The following is a 25,671-nucleotide window of genomic DNA, read 5'->3' on the forward strand; positions in this document are numbered from 1 at the left end:
AAATTTTACATTTACAAGTTACTGACTCGTTACATGTATTTTAATTTGTTAAAAATATTTTGAAATATTTAATATCAATTATCAAACATATATTATGATTTGTGTTATATCTTATATTGTGCCTAAGTGTCAAGATATGAATACGAAATCAGAAAGTCCAAATTTCGTCTTTTGCAACTCGAATTTACTCATAAAACGTATACAAAGAAAGGCGTGAATGTATCTTTTATTGCTGTTCTTCATCCAGATGTCACTGTTAGTTTGGACCTATATCCAACAGAAATTGCAAAATATTATCCCCAGCTGAAAATATTGTTCATTTTTTTAAAGTTTTTTTTGCTATTCTTCATCTTGAATCACATTTTGTGTTGGTAGGATTTTGTGTCATTTGAGCCTGTCACACAGTAGTTAGTAGGTTTAATTTGTTTAAGTCACGATTGTTATCAGGCTTTGTCATAAGTTGTGTCATTTTATTTCACCCACTAAAAATTCATTCTGGATATAACTAAAACTTCCTACTAGACTATTAACAGTTTAGTTTAGAAACAAGATTATTGTACAGTGAGGAACACGGAACAGCTGATTACTGTATATTGTACATATACAAGTAGCAATGATTAAACTGTCAAGCAGGACCTGATTACAAAAAAACTGAAGTCAAGACTAATACTGATACAAAAAAAGCATTTGGTGTAGCAAATATTAAACAGTCAAGCAGGACCTGATTACAAAAAAACTGAAGTCAAGACTAATACTGATACAAAAAAAGCATTCAGTGTAGCAAATATTAAACAGTCTAGCAAGACCTGATTACAAAAAAAAATCTGAAGTCAAGACTGATAAACAATTATATCATGCTAACGAGGTTTTTTTTTAAAGAAATATCGGTTTTGAGGTCAATTCTGAGGTCAAGATAGAAACAAAGGGCATTCGGTGGAATTAAACAATTATATCATGCTTACAAGGGGTATTTGCCAAAAATACCGGTTTCGAGGTAAACAAATTTCCCTCGCCTAATGGCTCTGGAAATTTGTTTACCTCTCAACCGGTATTTTTGGCAAATACCCCTTGTAAGCATGATATATTTGTATAGAAGTCCATTGCTATCACGAGTAGGTGGACCGTAATGGAATAATTATATCCGTTTCACAGATGAGAGCAAACTGGCGTTTGTTGAGTGGATCCCCCCTTTTTTAAAATTGTGTGTTTATATTTTAAGGACAGTGCAATATTTACCTGAGGGTGGGGTCGGTGTACAGCAATTAAAAAAAAAAACTTCAATATGCCCCGCCAAATTTTTGTATAAAAAAGGTTCTTGGCCCGCTTCAATTAATGAAAAAAAGTCCTTGCCCTGCAGGAAAAAAACCCAACCCACATATATAAATATGGACATGATATTTTTTAATTAAATGCACAACATTCAATAGTACAGTCATGTATATCAGAGTTGATACTTTTGAAAAAGAATAATAAAGTTATAATACCACAAATAACTATTAAAGCCAGGTTTTTATGGCCCCGCAATGAAGTTGTCGGTGCCATATAGTTTTGTACCCTAAATTGTCCGTAATTCCGAAATTCCGTCATTTTGTCTTTCTTTCATTCTGCAACACCTTCAGATATTGGGCTGATTTTTTGGTATGTGAGTTAACCATCATGAGTTACAGATCAAGTTGAAATTTTGTTCTGCTCCACTATTTTTTGCCGAAATAATGGGCTTTGCACTTTGATAAATTGTTGAAAATCACAGTTATACGGATTTTTTTTCTAAGTCATTTCAGATATAAGGATGATTTTTAGCATCTGAATTAACCAAGATGAAATACAGATCAAGTTTAAGTTTTGTTCCGCTCGGCTAATATTGCCGAAAATTACGGGCTAAGTTTTTTGATAAATTATTGAAAATCACAGTTATACAGACTTTTTTTTCTAAACACTTTCAGATATTGGGTCGATTTTTTGGTATGTGAGTTACTCATGATAAGTTACATAGCAAGTTAAAGGTTCACCCCTAGTTTTTGGTGGGGTTCGTGTTGTTTATTCTTTAGTTTTCTATGTTGTGTCATGTGTACTATTGTTTTTCTGTTTGTCTTTTTCATTTTTAGCCATGGCGTTGTCAGTTTGTTTTAGATTTACGAGTTTGACTGTCCCTTTGGTATCTTTCGTCCCTCTTTTCGTTCCGCTCGGCTAATTTTTGCCAAAATTAAGGCTTTACAATTTTGAAATTGTTGAAAATCACACGGGGCCATTCGTGTTGCTTTAGGTATTATAAAAAGTGGTAAAATTAAAATAATTATGTTAGTATTGCCGCATACATGTATGGCAGATTAAATATAGTTCTGATTTTTTATAACAAAGAATAGATATTTTTCACTGAGAACAATGCTGTGTTAAGAAAAGTGCTGATTCATCATAATAAGTCAAACTGATGGGTACTGATATAAATTTTTATTCTATGATTTCAATATAAACTCTATTGTATAAAATGCACCAAACTATAGTTCTTTGTACTTGTTTTCAACTTTTGCAATGATTACATCAGAATTAAAGTTGCGACGAATATTTTTAACTTAAACTTTTGCCTTTTTTGCTGTTATTTCATAAATGTTTCACTTACGTATTTATCTAGACATTGTCTATCAAAATGGGAAATTGTCTGGTTTAGTTTGTACCGTTTATGGAGTAAGATAATATTTGATCATACTAGAAGATTATCCGTGTTAAAGTTGTCCATCTAAGAAAAAAGAGTCCCACTTGAGACTAAATTTAGATAGAATTTATATTCTCCTGTGTAAAAAATTGTTCACATTCTTTACTTAAAGATTAAGAATTTATTTTGTAATACCAAAGATTTATTTACAATACAATTTCAGTTGTTTTATCTTTAAGCATTTATTTACCATATGTTATGTTATGTTTAATTTACAGAACAGTGTTTATAGTTTATCAGATATTTTATTTATACAGACAATGCTTAATAAATATTTTGATGCTCCTTTACTTTTATATATAAAAATGTGAGTACAATACACATGTGTACAAATAGGTTGTATATATGCATTGATCATGTACAGTTTATACATTATGTTGGTCAGTATTTTTTTTTTATATGATTATTATTTAAACTTACAAACATATGTTAAAGCACTGTATTAAGTTATTTTGTTTTAGACTCAATTGTGGTTTTTTTTCTTTTAAGTTATTCCCCCCCCCCCACAGAAATCACAAATGTATGTATTGGGAAGAACATTTAGACCTTTAAACATTTAAAATTCAGATAATATATAAGTATATGAACTTCTCTGGCTGTTTATGACGTCTTTACATTAAATCCATTAATGTTTACGGATTGATAGTTTAGTCTTTGGTGCATAATTTTTCAGTTAGTTGTTAGTGGATTTGAACAAGATGTCAGATAACTGCTATTACTTTCAGATCTGTTCATTGTGTCTTTTTGTGTCGGGATGTACAAGTACCCGGCCACGTTCACTTATATTTTTGTCCATATGTTGAGTTAAACTTTTTCAACATATTTTTATAGTTCGTTTTTATGTTGTACTGTTATACCACTGTCCCAGGTTAGGGGGAGGGTTGGGATCCCGCTTACCAGTTTAACCACGCCACATTATTAATGTATTAATGTATGTGCCTGTCCCAAGTCTGGAGCCTGTAATTCAGTGGTTGTAGTTTGTTTGTGTGTTACATTTTGGGTTTTCGTTCTTTTTTTTATATATGAATAAGGCCGTTAGTTTTCTCGTTTTACATTGTCTTATCGGACCTTTGATAGCTGACTATGCGGTATGGGACTTGTTCCTTGAAGGCCGTACGGTTACCTATAGTCGTTAATGTCTGTGTCATTTTTTTATTTTATTTTATTTGTGTTTTTATATTTTATTTTATTTCAAGATAGGGTAGAGGGAATTTTATTTTACTAATATTGATAAATCGCATTGAAAAGACTTTTAACACTTTAAAGAAGTAAAACTAATTTAAAATACGTCGAAATAGAACAAAAATATTTCAAATAAAATACACACACACAAATAACAAAAAAGGCCCGGAAAACACTCCCAAAACGCCTGTGGATGATTTCCAATACGGTCTTTAGTTATGTCGTACTAAGTAACTACAATCTCGTTATATTTTCACGAAAGTGACTTACCGAATTAAGACTATTTATCGGGTTTGTAATAGCACGAGCAACACGGCGGGTGCAACATGTGGAGCAGGATCTGCTTACCCTTCCGGAGTACATGAGATCACTCACAGCTTTTAGTGGGGTTCGTGTTGATAAGACTTTAGTTTTCTATCTTGTGGCTTGTGTTTATGGTTTGTCTGTTTGTCTTTTTAATTTTCAGCTATGACGTTGTCAGCTTATTTCTATCTATGAGATTGAATGTCCCTCTGGTATATATCGTCCCTCTTCTCTAATAAACTGCCAGCTACGACTACAGATTATAGCAAATGAAGTTAATACGTCTGAAAGAGATGCAATTTATATGACGGTTTATGACTGTTCAGATCTCAAATAACCTTTCCGAGACATTCAATCTTTTGTTTTAAACCTTGATTTTTTTGTAATTTGATTACTTACTACTATATGGTAAGATAATGCTTTGGATGCATACAATTATACTTAAAAATAACAGTCTTATCCTGAATGTAAATAATGCTTTTATATGTTCGCGTGACAGTCACAAATTGGTATTTCTTCTGTGGTTTGCACAAACAAAATATTCTATAACGGAGACACTTATCCTCAGTGTTCAATGTCACATGAAAAGCAAGCCGTATTAAGGGAGGTAATACAAAACTAAAGGAAACACTTTTCAGACTTCAAATCTACTATGTGGCAACAATTCAAAAGAAAAAGTAACGGCCTAATTTTAAAATATACTTAAATTTGAGAAAAACAAATTTGAAATACAGTAACAAACGACAACAACTGAAATACAGGCTCCTGACTTCGGACAGGCACATACATGCTAAGGCGGGGTTAAACGTGTAAATTGAGGCCATAGCCAGCAATAAGTAGTGTTTTTGCTAATTAATATTCATAATATGTAAATGAGAACTGTACCACGTGATAGTAGTTTGAACTGGACTCGTTTGATAGGCTTGGTATCAATAAAATCTTTAAAACACGGATATTATAAGTTGCCCGTCACAGAGTCCTTATTTACAATCACTTTGATATTTCCGTAAAGTTGTCAGGCAGTCAAAATCAAAACAATGAACGCGAATTTAGTGAATTTTTCGTGCTTTCGTGAGATTATTCTTCTTGAAATAGTGACATTTTAATTTTACGTGGGAACCTAGAGTTCAACGACTACACATACAAGGTTTGGACTTGCTTATTCTTTGGAAATTCAATTTTCAAATTTCACCCCGGCAACATGTTTTTGTAATAACCTTGTAAGCCAATTCTCAACACGAAGTTGGCAAATTTGACGTTTCAGCCATTTTAGTCTGTATTTTACACTGCAATCTTAAAAGCCTCTCGCTTCGATTTTTAAAAAGCTCAGGAACCTGTATTTTTGCTACAACAGTCATTATGTTTCGTTTAAATGGTGTATATTGTTGTGTATATTCATTTTCTGCCCCGGCAACCTGTCTCACTTAAATTAAAATTTAAAAAAAAACATTTTTTCAAAATTCCCTATCATTTAAATGTAATTTCCGTGACCCGTATCCGATTTCTTTAGTATAATATTCAAAAAAGCAAAGTGGCGTTGATTTCTGGATATGCCCAACCCTCCACTAACCTGAGACAATGGTGTACATGTAACAGTACAACATAAGAACCAATGATGAAAATCTAGTTGAAAAAGGCTTGACTCATCTAATGGAGACACATAGAAACACATATAACAAAATGGACGTGACTGGGTACCTGTTCATCCAAACAAAAACAAAAGACACTTAGTACATATCCGAGAGTCATCGCAGTTACAGACAGGTAGTAAGCACATATTAACTAATATAAAAGAAAATCATTCATCTAAGACTAAGCAAGCATTTTTCTGTATTTTAATTTTATTATTGTCATTTAAATAGATGGAAACTAATTATTGACATTTAAAGGAAAGTCAGAGATACAGTTGACAAAATTTACACAAAAACTTTATGTACGACGTATATTTTTCATATATAAAAGAAAGTGTTTCATGGATAAATTGTTGTAAGCAAAAAATTCGGTTGAACTAAAGGCTCGTGAAAATCATGAACGCATTATTTGTTTACTTACTAATAAAACACTGGGAGTTAAAATAAAATCCTACAAATGGTTTGATCGAATGCATTGGAAGAAAGAACGTAAACCAGCACCATGACAACAGAAAAGGACGAAAAGACAACCAACAGTGCACACAATACTTTTTCAGACTCAAATATCTGTCTGTATTCTATCTAGTGTTTATTTTGAAATGTTTACTTTTTAAGGGGTCATACCGGTAGCATATATATTAGAATAAGTAAAACATGCGGAAACAAGAATGTGTCCCAGTATAGTACATGGATGCCACATCGGCAGTATATTTACTGAGCTTCGAAATTATTTGACTTCAACTTCTTCAAACACTACCTAGCTCGACCAAAAACTTTCACCTGAAGCGGGACAGACGGACAGTTCACAAGCTGTATATGCCCGCGATTTCGCGGGTGTGTTCTAGCTATTTAAAACTTTGAATAAACTATAAATCGTTTTTACTCACTGTCACTTCATTTCAGTCATTACTAGAATACACCCACGTGCATCCGTGCGTTCGTTCGATCGTCCGTCCGTCCGTCTGTCTGTTCCGCTTCAGGTTAAAGATTTTGGTCGAGGTAATTTTTTATGAAGTTGAATACCTGCCTTTATACTGAAAGCAGCAGCAGAACAACTTGCTCCTTTACTCACAGACCTATATCAAACATCATTAAACACTGGTGAAGTCCCGCAAAATCGGAGAAATGCCAATGTAGTTCTACTTTTTATAAAAGACGAAAGGGACCTAGCATCTAACTAAATACTAGTATCTCTAACTTCCATCACATGTAAGGTCTTAGAACATATAGTACATAACAATATCATGGACCACTTTGACAAAAATAAAATACTAACTTATTCACAACACGGATTCCGCAAAAGACGATCATACGAATCTAAACTAATCGTAACCATCAACGACATTGCATCAAAATTGAAAAGCAGCGGCCAAGTAGACATCATCCTGCTAGACATTGCAAAAGCAATTGTTATTATGTACAATTCCTAAAATGTTTACTGATATATTTATTTTCATATTATACACATTGACTGATATATATATATATACATTCAATGTGCAAATATATAGACTATATGTTAAAGGTGCCTAGGTACGAGATAAATGAAGAATTTATTAAATATATTTCATTTGTTCAAAATTTTATTAGAGTGAAATATCGAAATAATAATTTGCTTCTAGCAGCCAGTATGATTCAATTTTGTCAACTCAGAAACATTGATGATGAAACATTACTATTATAATTCGACCTCATTGAATCCGTATGCATGTGAACTTCAATGTGTCACGTTAATTTGCGATTATTAACGCATGAAATGTGCATGCTCATTTATTTAAAGGAAAAGAATGTCAACATTGAAAGTGAAACAAAGGTTGATAATTTGATTGCTTGATTCGATCCACAAAAATATTTCTAATACAGGTAAAAACGAAAATTAACCCTTTATTTTTAATTTGAAATTTTAAAACAGACATAGAACGATCCAAGTCCACGAGTTCGCTGCTATCTATTTATATATATATTTATGTTTTTATCTATATTAAGATTTATATCACTCTTATGACCATTTGAGGTCTTCAGAGTTCAACATTATAGTTAATTAGATTGCATTCAGACTTTTGGATAACTGTTTTGCATTGTTACACTCAAATATAAGAATTTAAGTCAAATCGTGATCACAAATTTGACAGCTAGTGTCCCTTTTATGAATATCTGTTGCATAACTTATATTTATAATAGAAAGTGTCTATCATTATGTTTCAAAAGGACATCCTTTATAAGGAAATAAATGTTCGTTGACATTAGTTCTTTGCCGTTCAAACACACAATATTTAATTTATTTTCCACTTTTTAATCACTCTCTACATGTAATCTGATATGATACCCACATTTAAAGTCTTACTTGTTTGTCAACTTCAACGTCGAGTATTTCGTAACAGGTCTTAAAAATTATCCTGACTTGACATATATTATATAATTTCAATATTTTTTTATTTCATTCAATACTATTTTTTTATTTCATTCAATACTATTTTTTTAAATCAGTAAATTTTTTTGATATGTAGACATTGCACTTGAGAACTCAAGGGGTAAATTTGTTAAATCATGATTCATAAGCATACTTCTATTTATAAAGCATTCAAAATCATCCATCTGAAACACAGTTTAAAAAAAACCCACAACCACCCCCTTTATGAAAAGTTTAACTTCAAACTTTCATTAAACATTGATGAGTATAGTATGATTGATTCAAAATCTATTTTCTAGCACAATTAAATCTAATATTGTGAAGAATGAATTAAATCAACTGCTAAATATTTGAAATAAAACGGAAATACTTATAGGCATACAGCAATTTAACATGAAAACGAAAGAGACAACATCCCTGTTCGCTCTGTCGATCATCACAACAGTAACATTTGTGAAACCAGTATTTCACTGTACATACAAGTGGAATGAAAAACATAAGCTGGTCGCCAATTGTGAACATCAAGGATTGACATCTGTGCCAAGGAATCTAAGTCGAGATATACAGGAGTTAATACTTTCAAATAACTTGATAAACATACTCAAAAACAATTCATTTATCAAATATTCAAACATGGAAAGGCTGATTTTAAGCAAGAATAAAATATATGAAATTCATGAGGATGCCTTTGTAGGACTTAATTCGCTTACAGTTTTGAAGGTAAATGATAATTTGATCAACATCACAATTCTCCCAGAAGGAGTATTCAGACATCTTAGTAATTTAATTGCACTGGATATAAGTAAAAATAAAAAGCAATTGAATGAAAGCTATCAGTTTATTTATCCCGATGTCACATTTTCTAGATTGGAACACTTGCAGAATCTCTCAATTGATTTATACATGTATCCTGTATTCGGTAGAGGATTTATAAAACTTCACAACCTCACCTCATTGGATTTTCATAAATGTTATTTGCGAAATAGTATTGGATTTAAGCTATGGAATTCAACCTTTGAAAACTTTTCATCAAATCTGAAAGAACTTTATATCAGAGGCTGTCGTCATCTTTTCCTGATGGAATATGGATTACTTGAACATTTTCCTAACTTAAAAATTTTAGACTTATCAAATTCGTACGTACACTTATATCAAGCATTGCGCATTCTTCATCCATATCAGAATAAAAAAATGTCCGTTATAAACTTTCACCACATAACCGATAGTTCAATCAATGGAAATGATTTTCCTTACTCTGTTGTTATAACAGCAGAAATGATGAAATATATAAGAACTATTTGTATAGAGTCATTGGACTTGTCGAAAACAGGAATCGTAGATTACCAGGAAAAATCTTTATTTTCGTTCGAGCACCCAAAATGCTTCAAAACCTTTATTATGTCTGCTAATAGACTACCGGCAACGATTACAGACCACTACTTTGAAGTAGTTGAATTCATGAAACGTGCTGCTAATATTAAGGTCTACGATTTTTCATACCTAACTTCAGATTATCCTGATCCCGTTTATTTAAACGTATACCATCCTGAAACTTTGGATCCTTTTGAAAAAAGAATTCACAACGTTTATTTTTCACCGGAAGTCAGTATTTTCCTTCCACCGTCTTTAGAATTTCTTCGATTTACTCACACTTCATCAGTCTTTAGTACAGCGTTTATCATATGTTCGAACACCTCGCTAAGATATCTTGATGTGTCATTTGGTGTCTACAAGCATTTTCCGAATGGGACAGACAGCTGTGGAAAGCAGTTGGAATACTTAGACATTTCAGGAAGTCCTAAGGCAATCAAAACATTTCCCAGAATTCCCCTGCCAAAACTCGACATCTTAAAAATGGCACATGCACGCATAGACCAATTAATTTTAAAAGGTAAGGAATGGATGGTATTCCGAGCACCAAATTTGAGAAAAATAGACATATCTTTCAATAACATTTGGATATTGGAGGAAACAACATTTGTAAATCAGCCAAATATTACGCATTTAAACCTGTCAAATAATCTATTCAGGGCCATTCCTACCTTTGTTAAACACCTACACAAATTGGAATATTTAAATCTTTCTAACAATTTGATTGTTTCCATTAATGATACCATGAGGCGTTGGCTGGATAATGTGTCTTCAAATCGAAAGTTTGTCCTGGACTTGAGTAACAACGATTTGGTGTGTTCGTGTGATACGGTAGACTTCCTTTCGTGGATAGAGAAAAAGAAAGAAATATTTTATGATGCTGACAATTATACATGTACATACACAAAGAAAAGCGAACAAGTCCCATTAAAGAAAGTAATAAAAAATAAAAAGAAATACTTTTTATATTGTGAAATAAATATGTGGCTACTTCCTTTATGTATATCAGTTGGAAGTGCGTTTGGTATATTCATACCTCTTTCTCTGCTTTATAACTATAGATGGAAAATAATTCTTCACATGTATAGAAAAGTGAGGCGCGTTGTTGAGAACAATTTACATGAAAACTATATGTACGACGCATATGTTTCTTATGAAGACAGAAGCGTAACATGGATTCAAGAGTTTCTTCTCCCAAAAATTGAAGATGAATGGGGGTTGAAAGTGTTTTTACATGATCGAGATATTCTTCCTGGTGATCTAACAGCAGATGCGAAAGCAGAATCTATTAAAAAAAGCAGACATTTTGTTTTCATCATTACTGAACATTTTACCGAAGGAAAATGGGGAAAATTTGAAATAGAAAGAGCAGTGTACGAAAAATGTACTACAAACCTGAGAAAAATAATTGTTATTTTACAAAACATTCAAGTTAAGGACATTCCAGAAGAAATTGTGAAGATTTCAAATGATGTTTGCTTTATTGAATTACCATTGGATAAAAACGAAATTTATGACAAAACAGATCACCAAAGCACCTGGCTAAAGTTACAAGCTCTGTTTTATCTAAATTAGAAAACGTTTTATGTTTGCAACATTCTACGTTTTGAGTTTGTCTTACAAAGTTCGAAGTTCAACAGTCCTGAAACAAATAAATCAGTTGATAATTATTTTTACATCAGCTTCTGTTTAATTCGTGTTATTGTTTTTAAACGATTTGATGTGTTCTCATCTTGCGCATAACATAGAGTATTGTCTACCTATCATACAATGAGGTTCCTGTGAAAGTTTCGAATAACAAATATCTCCATTTAGCGATATGGTATATTAAAAAGATATACATTGACTTATAATAGTCTTTGTTTGTATCCGATATTTTTGTCCTTTCGAATAAATGTGTTACTCAATTGGCATTATTTTGGTCTTCGGTATTTTTCTGATATAATGGTTGTACTTATTTGTTAAGTCTTTTTGTGCTACATGTATAGGGATGGTTTGCTATAAAAGTACAATCATTTAATTTTGAATCTTGAAATTTGTAATGAAAGTATTTGAGATTCAGTAACTAGAAGACTTTTCATCTATTGAAAAAAAAAATCGTTGTATTATTTCTATCTTGTTTGTCTTTTAAATGGTGACCGTGTTCGATAGGTGTGTCTTTTTTATGTTGATTCTTTCTTGGAACCATCTGTGCATCTTTGAATTGTAATTCGATAGTGAAATGCTCATCTCACTCAAGTTATTTCACGTTAATAGTGGATTGTAACTGACTTCCTTGCCATATGTGCCATTAGGCATAGCAAGGACTAAGTAAGTAAGTAAGTAACTGACTTAATGAACCGAATCAAAGACGAGCAAGAGCCGGGAGCCGTTGATTTGTTGTAGATAATGATATCTTCAAGCTAATATTAGAAAATATTTCTACCACGATTATCTTATCTTACATTTGCTTGATAAGTTGGTCATCAGAATCAAATCAAATTTGCAGGAAATCGTTTACTTTACAGTATGCCTATGGCATCATCCGTAAAAAGCACGAACATGCAAGTGCAACTGTTGTAAAATAAGGGTAACGATAATGGATTCACTTGTATGTTGATTTATTTATTTTTATTTATTTTCTTTTATTAGATTTTTCCTTTTATTGATTTTCTTACTGTTGATGTGGCTGTTGAATATTTGGTACAGTTAAAAAAATGATGATGTGATATAAGTGTCCTCTTTTCATGAAAGATCACATGAAGTGGATGTTAGCAACTATAAGTCACAGCACGGCCTTTTAACAATGAACAAAACCCATGCATATCATAAACATGTACTAAGCTATTAAGGGCCCTAACATTACAAAACAAATTTTATCATGACATTTAGGTATTTATTAATATCCCCGCTTGAAATATTCTGTTAAGACAAAGTTGATTAGCATTGGATATGTAATATCACATAGTGTTGCTACCAAATTACAGGGTACTCGGTCTTTACCAAAGAATTTGACGCAGATTCATATACGATGATTATGTGTTAGGCTATATCAAAATGACGATTATTAGAAAGTTGATAAACGGCCAATCTGCAAACACATCACATGGTATGACATGTCATTGAATTCGAAACAAATCACACTCAATCTGGTTTCTAGTTCCTGAGATGAATGATACGGATTTTTCGTTAGAAAGACAGACATACACGCGGTGGCTATAACAATATACCCCTCCTTATGTGGGGGTATAACAACAAAGGAATACAAAATATGGCAAACAGGAACTAACGACGATCACTAAATTACAGGCTTCTGACTGTAGACAAGCATTTAATAGAAGCCAAAATGATACACCAAAAATATTTATTGAGGCACCATACAAGCGTCCTTAATGTTGATCAACACCTTTTATTTACAGAATAGGGTTACTATTTATCCCCTCCTATTTAGCTCAACAGGACCCAAAGGGTCCCATGTGATTTTATGTCATTACTTGACGTCCGTCGTTGTCAGTCAATGTCGTTAATTATTTTAATGATCTTCACATCTGAAACTACTGGGACTAATATTCCCAGACGTTAAATGAATGTTCCTTAGGGTATCTAGTTTATAAACTGTATCCAACGTTTTGGCTAAAAAAAAAACATGCATGGGAATCAAATGCAGTTTTGGGCTTATACCTAAAAAAAACACAACATTTAGAGCAGATCAGAAAGTGGTAGTGTGTGCAATATGTCAAGATCTATTAGACCTTTAACTTTCAGACGAACCGAACAACCTATTGTTGGGCTGCTGCCACTAAATTGGTAATCTTAAGGAAATTTTGCAGTGTTTTGTTATTATCTTGAATATTATTGAATATAAATATAAACTATCAACAGCAAAAATGTTCAAGTAAAATCTACAAACAAACTTTATACACAAAAATTGTCAACTAACAGCATAAAGACAATTTGTCACAATTTGTCTAATTTGCTTGCCTTCCTTTAACAAAATCTTCTCCTTCAGAATTGATGATAACATTTCATCCAAACTTGGAATTAATGACTTACAGCGTATCTATAGTATAGATTTTGTATTTCATTTCTATGTACGCCAAAAAAACACCAAAGTCACTATGGCTATAATGGAACATGGGTTAAAATATATTTTTGTAAAGAAGTTATGACAGACAGTCACACAAAAAACATTTAAATGACATTTGATGTAACTCATTAATATATATTGAAAAGCCAAAATTATCAATGATGACAGATTGAAGCACAGAATTACAGGTAAGCGATTCGGGATCTTGAGGTTTCAATTCAAAAACTATTTTAAAAAATAAAGAATGTTTTAATTATCGTTTCAAATTTTATTGTGTCTTACAGGAATCAAAATGTATTTGAAGGTCGAGGTACAGTAAATGGGCTATTTTCTGCCACAGATTTTAGTAAAACTTTGAATACAACATTAATGCACATTCATTAAATATATGTTGCGTGTATTGAGATAATTTAAAACGCATACGAAAGTAATGGCTTGCTAATATGCAAATTGTCCAGTACCAAAGTCATGGCAGGCTACTATCCAAATAATCCATTGAGACAGACGCTGAAAAGTTTTAGTTTAAATTAGACATTTCGCAAAAATTATGGCAAAAAGTTTAAGGAATTCAAAATGATAGACAAAAATATGAGGTGAGAGATTAAACAATTATAAAAAAAAAAAAAAAAAAAAAAACCAGTAAAAAATCGACGATAAAGAGTTTAATATTGTTTCATTAACATTCAGTGCGAATAACGTCCGGACACGCAATAAAAAAAACTAGTGAAAACTATTCAAACGGGAAAACCAACGGTCTAATCTATATATAAAAAAAAACAGAAACGAGAAACACTTATGAACCACATAAACAAGCAACAACTACTGAAAATCAGATTCCAGACAGGTGCAAAATATTGCAGCGGGTTTAAACGTGTTAATGATACCAAACCTTCTCCCTTATCTGAAACAATAGTGTAACATCACAAGAAAGAAAGACACTTTGTCTGGATGTATAAAATCAGGGTACCTGTTCAATTTGACTATCTTTAGTATTATAATACCTCAGTAATTAAACTGAAGGTCCATCAAATATATGCGATATTATACATATCTTGTGGTATAATCGCCAATGAGACTGCGCAACAAGGTTGAAAAGTAGACCATTTCAATTCGGTGTTTCTTACAATATCGGTATGAAACAAAACAAATACTTGCAAACAAAATCAGATTCCAGACAGGTGCAAAATATTGCAGCGGGTTTAAACGTGTTAATGATACCAAACCTTCTCCCTTATCTGAAACAATAGTGTAACATCACAAGAAAGAAAGACACTTTGTCTGGATGTATAAAATCAGGGTACCTGTTCAATTTGACTATCTTTAGTATTATAATACCTCAGTAATTAAACTGAAGGTCCATCAAATATATGCGATATTATACATATCTTGTGGTATAATCGCCAATGAGACTGCGCAACAAGGTTGAAAAGTAGACCATTTCAATTCGGTGTTTCTTACAATATCGGTATGAAACAAAACAAATACTTGCAAACATAATCCTAAACAATGTTTGATATTAAACATGAATATAAGAAGTGTAGTAATATATTGTCATAAAGTAGAATATATAAAGGAAATTAACGATTTATTATTTTTAAAGATATATAAATCAATATAATAGTACATGGATTATGAGGGGAAGTAACCTAAGCCTAAATGATGTTATCGCTATTTGGCCGCCTTTTTTCTATATGCATGGGTTCTTATAACATTATAAGCCTTCGTTAGGTAGATTCCAATCGTTTGCTTTCGGCGTTTTTTATCGGATATTTCTGTTTACTAAATGCCAAAAGCAGAAGAAATAAACCACATGTGTTTAGGGCATGGACCCCCCTTTTTCTGCGATTTAGAAAAATGACAGGCGGTGACGAAATTCCGTTAAATACCGATTTCTCGGCTGTCAACCACACTTAAAATTTTTATGTCGTAAATCTAAATTGATTTATCTTCACAATGCATACTTTAGTTGTTGGAATTATTCATGTAGCAATCCTACCAAAGTAAAGGATGTCAGTCGTAATTATTTCGTTTATCTGCACAAAATTGGCAATACACGTCTCGCAGTATTAAAATGATTAATTATAAAAATTGTTTCAGAAAAAATTGTTAGTTTTTGTATGAATAGAACTTATCATCCTTTTAATTAAATTTGATAAGATACCTTGAAAAAAAATCGAGGAAGTGTTATTTGTGGTAAAAAAAACCCACTATGTCTAATAAGGGGGGGGGGGGGGGGGTCCAATAACAGCAAAACAACAAACTGATTTGGCTCAAAACAGATAACAAGGAATCAAAAACAGATAACAGTAAATGAAAATTAATAACCGATAACAGTAAATCGGAAATAGCTAACAACAGTTTAAACATCTTTAAAAGTATGTTGAGTTATGTGAAGTAACTGATCATAACTAAAATAAGAAAGCAACATTTGAAAGTTTACATGTAGAAAATCAAAAGTTAAAGGAATTTCATCGACATTTTAACGATCTTTAACCAAGGCTCCGTGTTGAAGTCCCTACATTGACCTATAATGGTTTACTTTTTTTAAATTGTTATTTGGATGGAGGCGGAGTTGTCTCATTGGCACTCACACCACATCTTCATATATCTAACTTACTAATAAGTTACAAATTTTCCCATGACGTCAACGTCATTCAGACTGTCTCACATGACTTTGCGTATGAAAGAAAACAAGATCAGATAACTCCGATATTTTTTACTAATCACACAAAACCTATTCTAGCTTTGTTTCCTTCAACTTGCTTTTTTTTCAGGATGAGAGATAACTTTGAAGGTGAACATCTGTTAGCAAATTGTATGATAAAATTATTATATTATTTGTATTGGCACTGACTCTGGAATGACAGTAAAATTGAAGATATGAAACTTTGTAAGAATTAAACTAACGTTTTTACAAAAAAATAATAGTAATAAATAGTAAACTCACATTTCTGAACTCTGAGGAAAATTCAAAAAGAAAAGTTCCTTATTAAATGGCAGAATCATAAGCTCCTACACATCAAACGCATGGATAACAACTGTCATATTCCTGACTTTGTGACACTCTGACAGGCATTTTCTTATGTATATACGTAACTATGTATAATAACATATTTTTATGTTCTGATAATATATATTTATTTTGATTTTTTATATCCATTAACATATAAATCATTTATATGTTTATGTGTATTGAATGAGAATATATAATATGTTATAGTATCTCGTCAAGGGCCCTTGATTGATTGAAAACAAAGAACTTTGAACTTTGTACGAGATTTCGAAACATGACGAAACGTGAAGCTCCTATTTCGTAGCAAAATTTATATTTCTAACAATGTGCATATATACATGTATTGCATTTATGTTGCTATTTACATTCTTACCTTCAAAGAAATTTTAAACTCACTGTCTCTGTTGGCTTGACTAAAACGTACGCGTGGACCTCGATGAGGACCCCATCATGAAATGTTACGTGGAAGAAGTTATACCACTACCTTTATCTTTTTTATAAATCACAAATTACACCTATCAGCTAGAGCTCCAACTTCATACTAACATTCACAGTTTCATGTAATAACAATCTGATCATGACATTCCCCCCAAAAATAAAACAAAACATCGAACACAAAACACAAAAAAAGACCTGAAGTGCCCCATGTCCTCATGTCCATAGACAGTTAAATAAATGAACTATTTCTGTTGCTGGTACGACGACGTCGTTGGATTTAAATTCTATTTCATTGTATTTTCAGTCAAATCTTTTTTATTGAACTTTTGAATTCTTTTTTAAATACATTCTCATATCATGATGTATTATATATATTAAAAAAAAAAGAAATTTATCATCCAGAACTCTGCCAACTTATTACAAAGTTTTTGAGGGCGTGGAATATTTTCATATCCTCCTGTTTCAATAGCGAGCCGGCAATGGTCACTAATTCTGCATATACATTTAACATATGAGTACCATGAGTACATATGAGACGACGGCATTGTACTAAAGCCAGCTGAAAATATGTCTATGTTTGGTTGTTTTTTTTAAAGGATTTTGCAACCGCACAGAATCTGTATGAAAATATAGTATACGTAATACAATTGTTTTTGCTAGTGTATTCACATCTTGTCTTCTGTAACCCAACTGATCCAGTTGTTATGCTCCGACTCACTATCGAGATGACATTCACCGATAGAGGGATTCTGAATCATTCGAGTTGTGTCTTCTGTACATGTGACTCTCAATATAGGTTGTTCTGCTTCCATTCTTAATATAATATAGATGTAAGACTTCTTTCACCTACGTTCTTTAATTTCCGTTGATTATTGTCATTCGTGATAGGATGTCCGCAATTGTAAACGACTTGTAAGGTGTCATGCTGAGAACTATGTTGACCACACAGTATGTGAAGCAAACAGTTAAAAAACTATATTTGCTTTCAAGCTTTTCATTTGAAAAATATTTTTTAAGAATAAAAAAGTATTGTAGATCATTATTTGTTGTTCATTGAATTTAAACATCCCTTGTCACTATTTAGTACAAAATTATGAACAAAATGCAGATTTGTGAGTCGTCGTCCCTTTGTTTCTGTCGGGTCATGTCTCATTGGCAATTTTACGACATCTTTTGAAACGATCGTTAATCCGATGATAGTAACTCCGATGATCGTAACTCCGATGATAGTAGCTCCGATGATCGTTACTCCAAAATGTGATCGTTACTACATCAGTAACAAATCTTTCACGACTCTCATTACAATGCTTAATGTTCAATGAAAATATTAACTAGTCTTCCAATGTTCCTATCTTTAGGAAACGTTGCATAGGCACTGCCCTTGGAAGCATGTCATGTTCATTGTCATTGGAACAAATCAGTAATGCATACAAATCTGGTTCGGTGATAATTTTGTTCCATCGATGAATCAGTCCACCAGAAGAGGTATCGACCTAATGATATTAAATATTTCTTATAATCTAGATTTCTTAAAATGAAGTAATTGTTTCTTGGATTCTAGATTCCTTAAATTGACGTGTATGTTTCTTTTATTCATGATGCATCGAGATGACGTGAATGTTTACTTATATCAATAGAAAATTGTTCACAAAGAAATGCGGAAACCAATATATATTAAAGATATTAATTAAAAATATTTTATTACCCAAATGAATGTTCGATCGGTTGATATTATTTTGCAAGTGATCGATTGGAAAAGTTATTGTTTCCACCAGGAGATTGTTTCAATCTTCATTAGAATTTTAACAAATTGGTACATGTATCTGTTATCAAAATATAAAAAACGCATGTCTTGCTTCCCAATTATGAACTTCCCATTTCTATGTACAAAATGTAGCAAAATTCCAGCAGCGCCTGCATACGGAGTATATATCTCCCAATTGATACGATATTCCCGGGCTTGTATTTCCTATCATGATTTACTGGATAGAGGATTGCTACTCACAATGAAGCTATTAAACCAAGAGTTCCAAATAGTGAAGTTGAAATCATTCCTTCGTAAGTTATACGGACGCCATCACAAGTTGGTTGACCGTTATCACAGATGATATCGGATATGTTCCTTATGTCGTAACTATAATACGCTTCCCTTTTCACGAATGTGACCTACCGAATTAGACTACAGGTATTTACCGGATTATAATAACATAAGCAACACGATGGGTGCCACATGTGGAGCAGGATCTGCTTACCCTTCCGGAGCACTTGAGATTACCCCCAGTTTTTGGTGGGGTTCCTGTTGCTTAATCTTTAGTTTTCTATGTTGTGTCTTCTATTATTTGTCTGTTTGTCTTTTTATTTTTAGCCATGGCGTTGTCAGTTTATTTTCAATCTATGAGTTTGACTCTCCCTCTGGTATCTTTAGCCCCCCTTGTTAAGTATTATTGTAAGCTACGAATATAAGGCTAGAAATGATAATTTTACCTTTTGATTTAATATAAACAAAAGGTGAAAAGACTAGCTTTGGTTTTTCTTTATCTTAAATCTGGAAAAAAATAGCAAACTTGCTTTTATGTTTAAGATTGAAAACTGTGATTGGTCGGGTTGTTGTCTCCTTGACACATTTCCAATTCCCACTGTAAATTTTATACTTCTTATTTTGAAAATTGAAAATTACTTTTTGCACAATAGTATTTTATAACGACGTGAAATTAATCAACACATCATAAGCATTATTAAATTTCAAAGTGGGAAAATGCATTGTCAGATTTGTTTCTTCAGAAACGTAGACAATTCGCTGATATCCAGTTATACCAAAACTTCGTCGTTTTTAGCAAAGGACAAAGCCTTTACAAAAAATAGAACATATTTCAATCACTTACTAATAGCAAACATTGTATTGTACAAATCTCAGTCATTTCTCATTACAGGTCACTCAACTGTTCACCACTTTTATAACTATAAACTTTCATAAAAAAAACCAATATATGAGCCATTGCTCCGTGTTGAAGACCGTATATTGACCGATAAGGTTTTTTTCTTTTACAAGTTGTCTCATTGGCACTCATACCACATCTTCTTGTATCTATAAAATATAATGACAAGTTCAGATGCACTACCTTTTTGTACAAAGGTCAAAAACACAGGGAATTTGAGTATTGTCGCCATTTGTCCTTATTTATAACGTCTTTTAATAGAGTGTAAGGTCATACTCAAATTATGTGCTACATGTACCTCTATTTTTACAATGAGTCTTCCTGAAGAATGGGTTTGACTGCTATCCAATTATATTATATACATTTTTTTTTTTTTTTTTATTTTTTTTTTTTTTTTTGTGATTGTCACAGGTGTGAACAGACGTGAAACAATGTCTCCGTTCTAATCTGATTAACTTGTGGATTTAAATATTAGTTTCATTTATTTATTGGATATATCAATGCTATGGAAAAGAGTGAACTTTAGTTGCAAATGTGATGCAAAATACACCAAAATACAAGAATAAAAGAACAAGATCATCAGAAGGTGAGACCCCTCGTCCCGAAAGTAAACAAACTAAAATGGCCAATGCAGACGATCTTCAGTCCTCTATAAAATCAATTGTTGAAAGTATTAAAGAAATTAAAGATGGTCAAGACAGTATGAAAAAGATGTTTGAATCGAAAATTGACAAGCCAAGAAATGATGTTATATCTACAATTGACGAAAAAATTCGAATATTAAAAGATGATATTTATTTAAACATAGCTAAAGAATCGTCACGTTTAGATGACTTGGTGAACTCAGTTCAAACACTTTCAGTACGTGTTGGTCATGTTGAAAACTTTACTATTAATCCTACTGACCACAGCTTCAACAATCAATATAATGATCAAGGTGTTAAAGGTAATACACAACCAGCAGACCCGTTAAACGATAATGACGTAACGGTAATAGTAAAAAATTTACCATTCACTGAAGGCGAAAATCTCCCAGACAAAGTTCAACAGATGATAGACAGCTTAGGCGAAGTTTCTTCTCAAATATCAGTGGCTGCAACAAAACGCTTGACAACAAGATTTCACAACAAACCAGGTCTCGTTAAAATCAGTTTTCAAAGCCAGGATCAGAAAATACTTATACTCAGAAATAAATATAAGCTGAAAGATGTTGGTTATTACAAACATGTTTACATCCAATCCTCTAAATCCCGTATTGAACGATTAATCGAAACAAATACACGCACGATTTTACGGGAATTACCACAAGGCAAATCGTACAGAGTTACCGCAAACGGGAAAATTCTAAAAAAAATCAAATGAACCGGTTCCTGATACTGACAATACTGACATGGAAACTAAGAACGATTAGGACAACACCCGGAACAGTGGTACTATTAGATTTGGACACTTAAATATTTGCGGATGGACTCAAAATAATAAGGAATTACGTACAGAAATTTTAAAGGAAGTGAATGCAGACATTTTTAGTATCTGTGAAACGCATTTGAAAGAAATCGATGAAATTGAAGTTGATGGTTATACTTGGAAACGAAGGATTTAATAGACAAAGGCATCAGGTGGTGTAGGACTTTTGATTAAAAACTGGATTTTTGAAGAATATAAATATGAATCGATTGATATAATACGAGATGGCGTTATGTGTGGTAAATTTCAGTCAAAAAGCACAGATTTTAACTTTATTGTATTTTCGTGTTACCTACCTCCTGAAAACTCAGTTTGGGGAAGAGACTCTCAAGGATATTTTGCACACATCTTATCTGATATATACGAACAATGCGATACGGACGCTCTTTTTCTCTGTGGCGATTTTAACTCAAGAATAGGATCACTGAAGGATTATTCTGATTTTGATGAATTACCGTCACGATAAGGACATTTTTACCACATGGTAGATTGTGTTTTGTCATAATGTCGTCTAATCTTTTAATTACCAAACGTGACTTATTCCCGATTGTGACTGTTTTGCCGAGTGTGAACTCGCATTACTATAAGACGTGGTACGGTACTTATCCATCCCAAATTCATGTATTTAGTTTAAATGTTTAATGTTATATTTGTAATTCTCATCGGATTTTGTCAAATGTGTTGACGTCTTTTCTATTATATTTATGTGTTATGGTAAAGAAAATTAATCACCGCCTTCATTTATCAGATTTGATTTCGTTCAAAGTAATCAGTACGATATTTTACGTTTGAAGTTAGATTAATAGCAAACCGGACATAGTTTTATAATATAGTTAATTGCTACCTCAGTTTTATATAAATAAGAATTAAAGTGTGCTTTGTTTTTAAATGCAATATCAGTATTTAGTTCAAATATATAATCTTAAATTAATCCTAATTCTATCTTATTCATTCTTATGTGACGTCATTTTTCATTTTTTGATGCTCTGTTTTACTAATTCAAATGACGTCATTTTTTCGTCATTTTTCAGTTTCAAATAGGACGTCACTTGGCGTAGAGGTTTAAACGTATTCGGATGTGTCTACTTTTGTGTTTCAAATGTCTGGTTATGTAAATGTATTTCAGTTGTTTCCTGTAATTAGTTAATACTTCAGCTTTACCATGTACATCTTTTGAATATTCATTTTATTAAATTTACTGTTTGCAAAAGTATAAATTACTCTAAATTATAGGGATTTTCTGGTAACTTAACAGAAAACCCTTGCCGTTTTTGGCACAACCTTTTTGATCTTTTGGTCCTCGATGCTGTTCAACTTTGTACTCGTTTCGGCTTTCAAACTTTTGTATCTGTGCATCACACATAGGTCTTGTGTGAACAAAATACACTTCTGGCGTATTAAAATTTTGAACTTGTTGCCTTTTGTTGGCTGTTGTTCGTGTGATTCTTTGTTAATTGTGTTCTCCAATTTATTTATATTGTAGTCCTGTGTTGTCATTTTGATGTTATATTTCACATGGCCATAAAAGTGCGAGGTTTGGCATGCCACAAAACCAGGTTCAACCCAAACTCATGTATTTGGTTTTGATGTTATATATATTATTCTCGTGGGATTTTGTCTATGTGTGTTACATTTTAGTGTTATGTCGTTGTTCTCTTATATTTAATGCGTTTCCCTCGGTTTTAGTTTGTTATCCCGATTTTGTTTTTTGTCCATGGATTTATGAGTTTTGAACAGCGGTATACTACTGTTGCCTTTATTTATCGCTTGATAAAACCGTTAACCAACATGGCAACACCTTCTTGGAATTTTTGAACGAATCGAAAATGTGCGTCTTGAATGGAAGATTCGATCAAGATAAAGATAACTTCACATTCATTTCAGGTAGAGGGAAATCCGTGGTAGACTACATTTGTGTCCCGCAAGATTTTCTAGACCAGTGTATTTCGTTTGAAACAATCACAACAAGATCTATTGTAGAAAAGGCAAATCTTTTTAACCTCCTTGGTGAACGTAGCAAACTTCCGGATCATTCAGTCTTGGTAACAGAATTTAGATCTATAAAATCCATATTTACCAACAGCATTCCAGGCAGCCCTACTCAATCAACAAAGCGATTTAAATTGAAATTAATGCCAAATGATATGTTTTCTTCCGATATGTGTAAAATTGCATTGCAAAATGTTATAAGTCACATTGAACAAACTAGAGAAACTCAAGACAATATAGATACTATATACACGGAACGTTGTGATATAATAATACAGGAGATGAACGATAAAATTCCAGTGTTTAACACCAGTGGATCCTCGAAAAAACGGCTAAAGGTGAAAAAGCAATTTTGGAACGATGACCTACAAACGTTATGGAATGATATGCATTTAAAAGAAAAACAGTATTTAAAGTTCAAAGGACGTACCCATGTGAAAAATGAACTAAGAACAAAGTTTCAGTTAGCGCAAAAAAACTTTGACCGCAAGCTACGCCAGTATGAAAGGCAATATAAACAAAGTATGTGCACTGACATTGAAACTATGACGACGAATAATCCTACGGATTTTTGGAACAAAATCAAACAGCTAGGGCCTCGTAGACATTCCTCTATTCCAATGGAAATATATGACAAAGATGGTGAGATTGTTAGTGATGAAAAGGTTGTTTTAGAAAAATGGAAAACAGATTTTGAAAATATATATAATATGGATAGTTCAGCGGACGATTTCGATGGTAATTTTCAAAAATATGCCTCTAGTCATAAAGTCTTATTAGAAGAAAGAATGCTCGATCCTTTGTTTACTGAAAATGAAGAGTTGAATTCAGCTATAACTATAGATGAAATTAGGCGACTTGTCTCAAGAACAAAAACCGGTAAATCGTGTGGAATTGATAATATCCCTTATGAAGTATTGAAGACAGAAAACGTGATCGCCGTCCTATATTCTATGTTTCAACTAGTTTTCGACACGAGCATTGTACCATCATTATGGCACCAGGCCATTATCTGTCCGATACTTAAAGACAAATCATCAGATAAACGTATTCCACTACACTATCGAGGAATCAGTTTGTTGTCGTGTGTTTCGAAGCTTTCTGAGGAACAAAACGGCTTTCGTAAAAATCGTTCATGTGAGGATCATGTATACACCCTTAAAAGCATAATAAAAAACAATCCTAATGTTATTGCCACATTTATTGATCTAAAAAGGCTTTTGATTTCGTAGATCGTGATATGTTGCTGTACAAACTGTTGCTTAATAATATTGATGGGAAAATATATAACTTTATTAAAAGTTTATATGTGCAAACAACCGCAAGTATTCGATTAAACAATAAAATGTCCGATTGGTTTTTATGTAACTCTGGCGTAAAACAAGGTGATAATTTATCTCCGACATTATTTTCTGTTTTTATTGATGATCTTGTAGATGAAATCAACCAACTTGGACTTGGTATTAATATTGGAGAATGGAAATTGTCTTTACTTTTATATGCGGACGATATTGTTTTGATGGCCGAGAATGAATGTGATATGCAAAAGATGCTAGATGAATTACATGATTGGTGTAAAAAATGGAGAGTCTTAATTAATACAGACAAGTCAAAAGTTGTACGCTTCAGAGCATCTCGCAAAAAAGGAGCAAATTTCAGTTCAGAATCGGAGGGAACATCTTGCAAATTACAGACAAATATAAATCCTTGGAGTTATTTTTAACGAGAAAAAAGATTATACATCGAATGCTGAAAATCTTTCTGCAGCTGGTGGAAGAGCACTCGGAGCTATTATATCGAAGATACACAGTTTAAAAGAATTTGGTATAAAGACTTATGAAAAACTGTATGTCTCTTGTATTGTACCTATACTCGACTACTGTTCTTCAGTGTGGGGTTTTAAAGACTTAAATTGTGTCGACACTGTTCAAAACAAGGCCATAAGATACTTTTTGGGAGTTCACAAGTTTGCTCCAAAGCTGGCTATCAACGGAGATGTTGGATGGTTACTTTTAAAAGAACGTCGCAGGTGTAGTATGGTTAGATATTGGAACCGATTGATGGATATGGACAATAGTAGACTTTGTAAAAGGGTGTTCCTATGGGACTACGAATTATCTACGAACAATTGGTCATCTAGTGTAAGAACAATACT

The 25,671-nt window shown here is 32.5% G+C and overlaps 1 protein-coding gene across 1 annotated transcript; it reads left to right on the forward strand.

Moving 5' to 3' along the window:
- Positions 1-8,516: 8,516 nt before the first annotated feature.
- Positions 8,517-11,415, forward strand: LOC139524076 (toll-like receptor 2). Its single transcript, XM_071318635.1, has one exon. The coding sequence runs from the start codon at positions 8,630-8,632 to the stop codon at positions 11,180-11,182; it is 2,553 nt and encodes an 850-aa protein (XP_071174736.1). The 5' UTR covers positions 8,517-8,629; the 3' UTR covers positions 11,183-11,415.
- Positions 11,416-25,671: the final 14,256 nt, after the last annotated feature.

This window comes from Mytilus edulis, chromosome 5 (assembly GCF_963676685.1).
Source record: "Mytilus edulis chromosome 5, xbMytEdul2.2, whole genome shotgun sequence".
In the NCBI taxonomy this organism is placed as follows: domain Eukaryota; kingdom Metazoa; phylum Mollusca; class Bivalvia; order Mytilida; family Mytilidae; genus Mytilus; species Mytilus edulis.

Coding starts and splice junctions, on each gene's coding strand:
- LOC139524076 (XM_071318635.1), top strand. CDS start 8,630: ATGAAAACGAAAGAGACAACATCCCTGTTCGCTCTGTCGATCATCACA.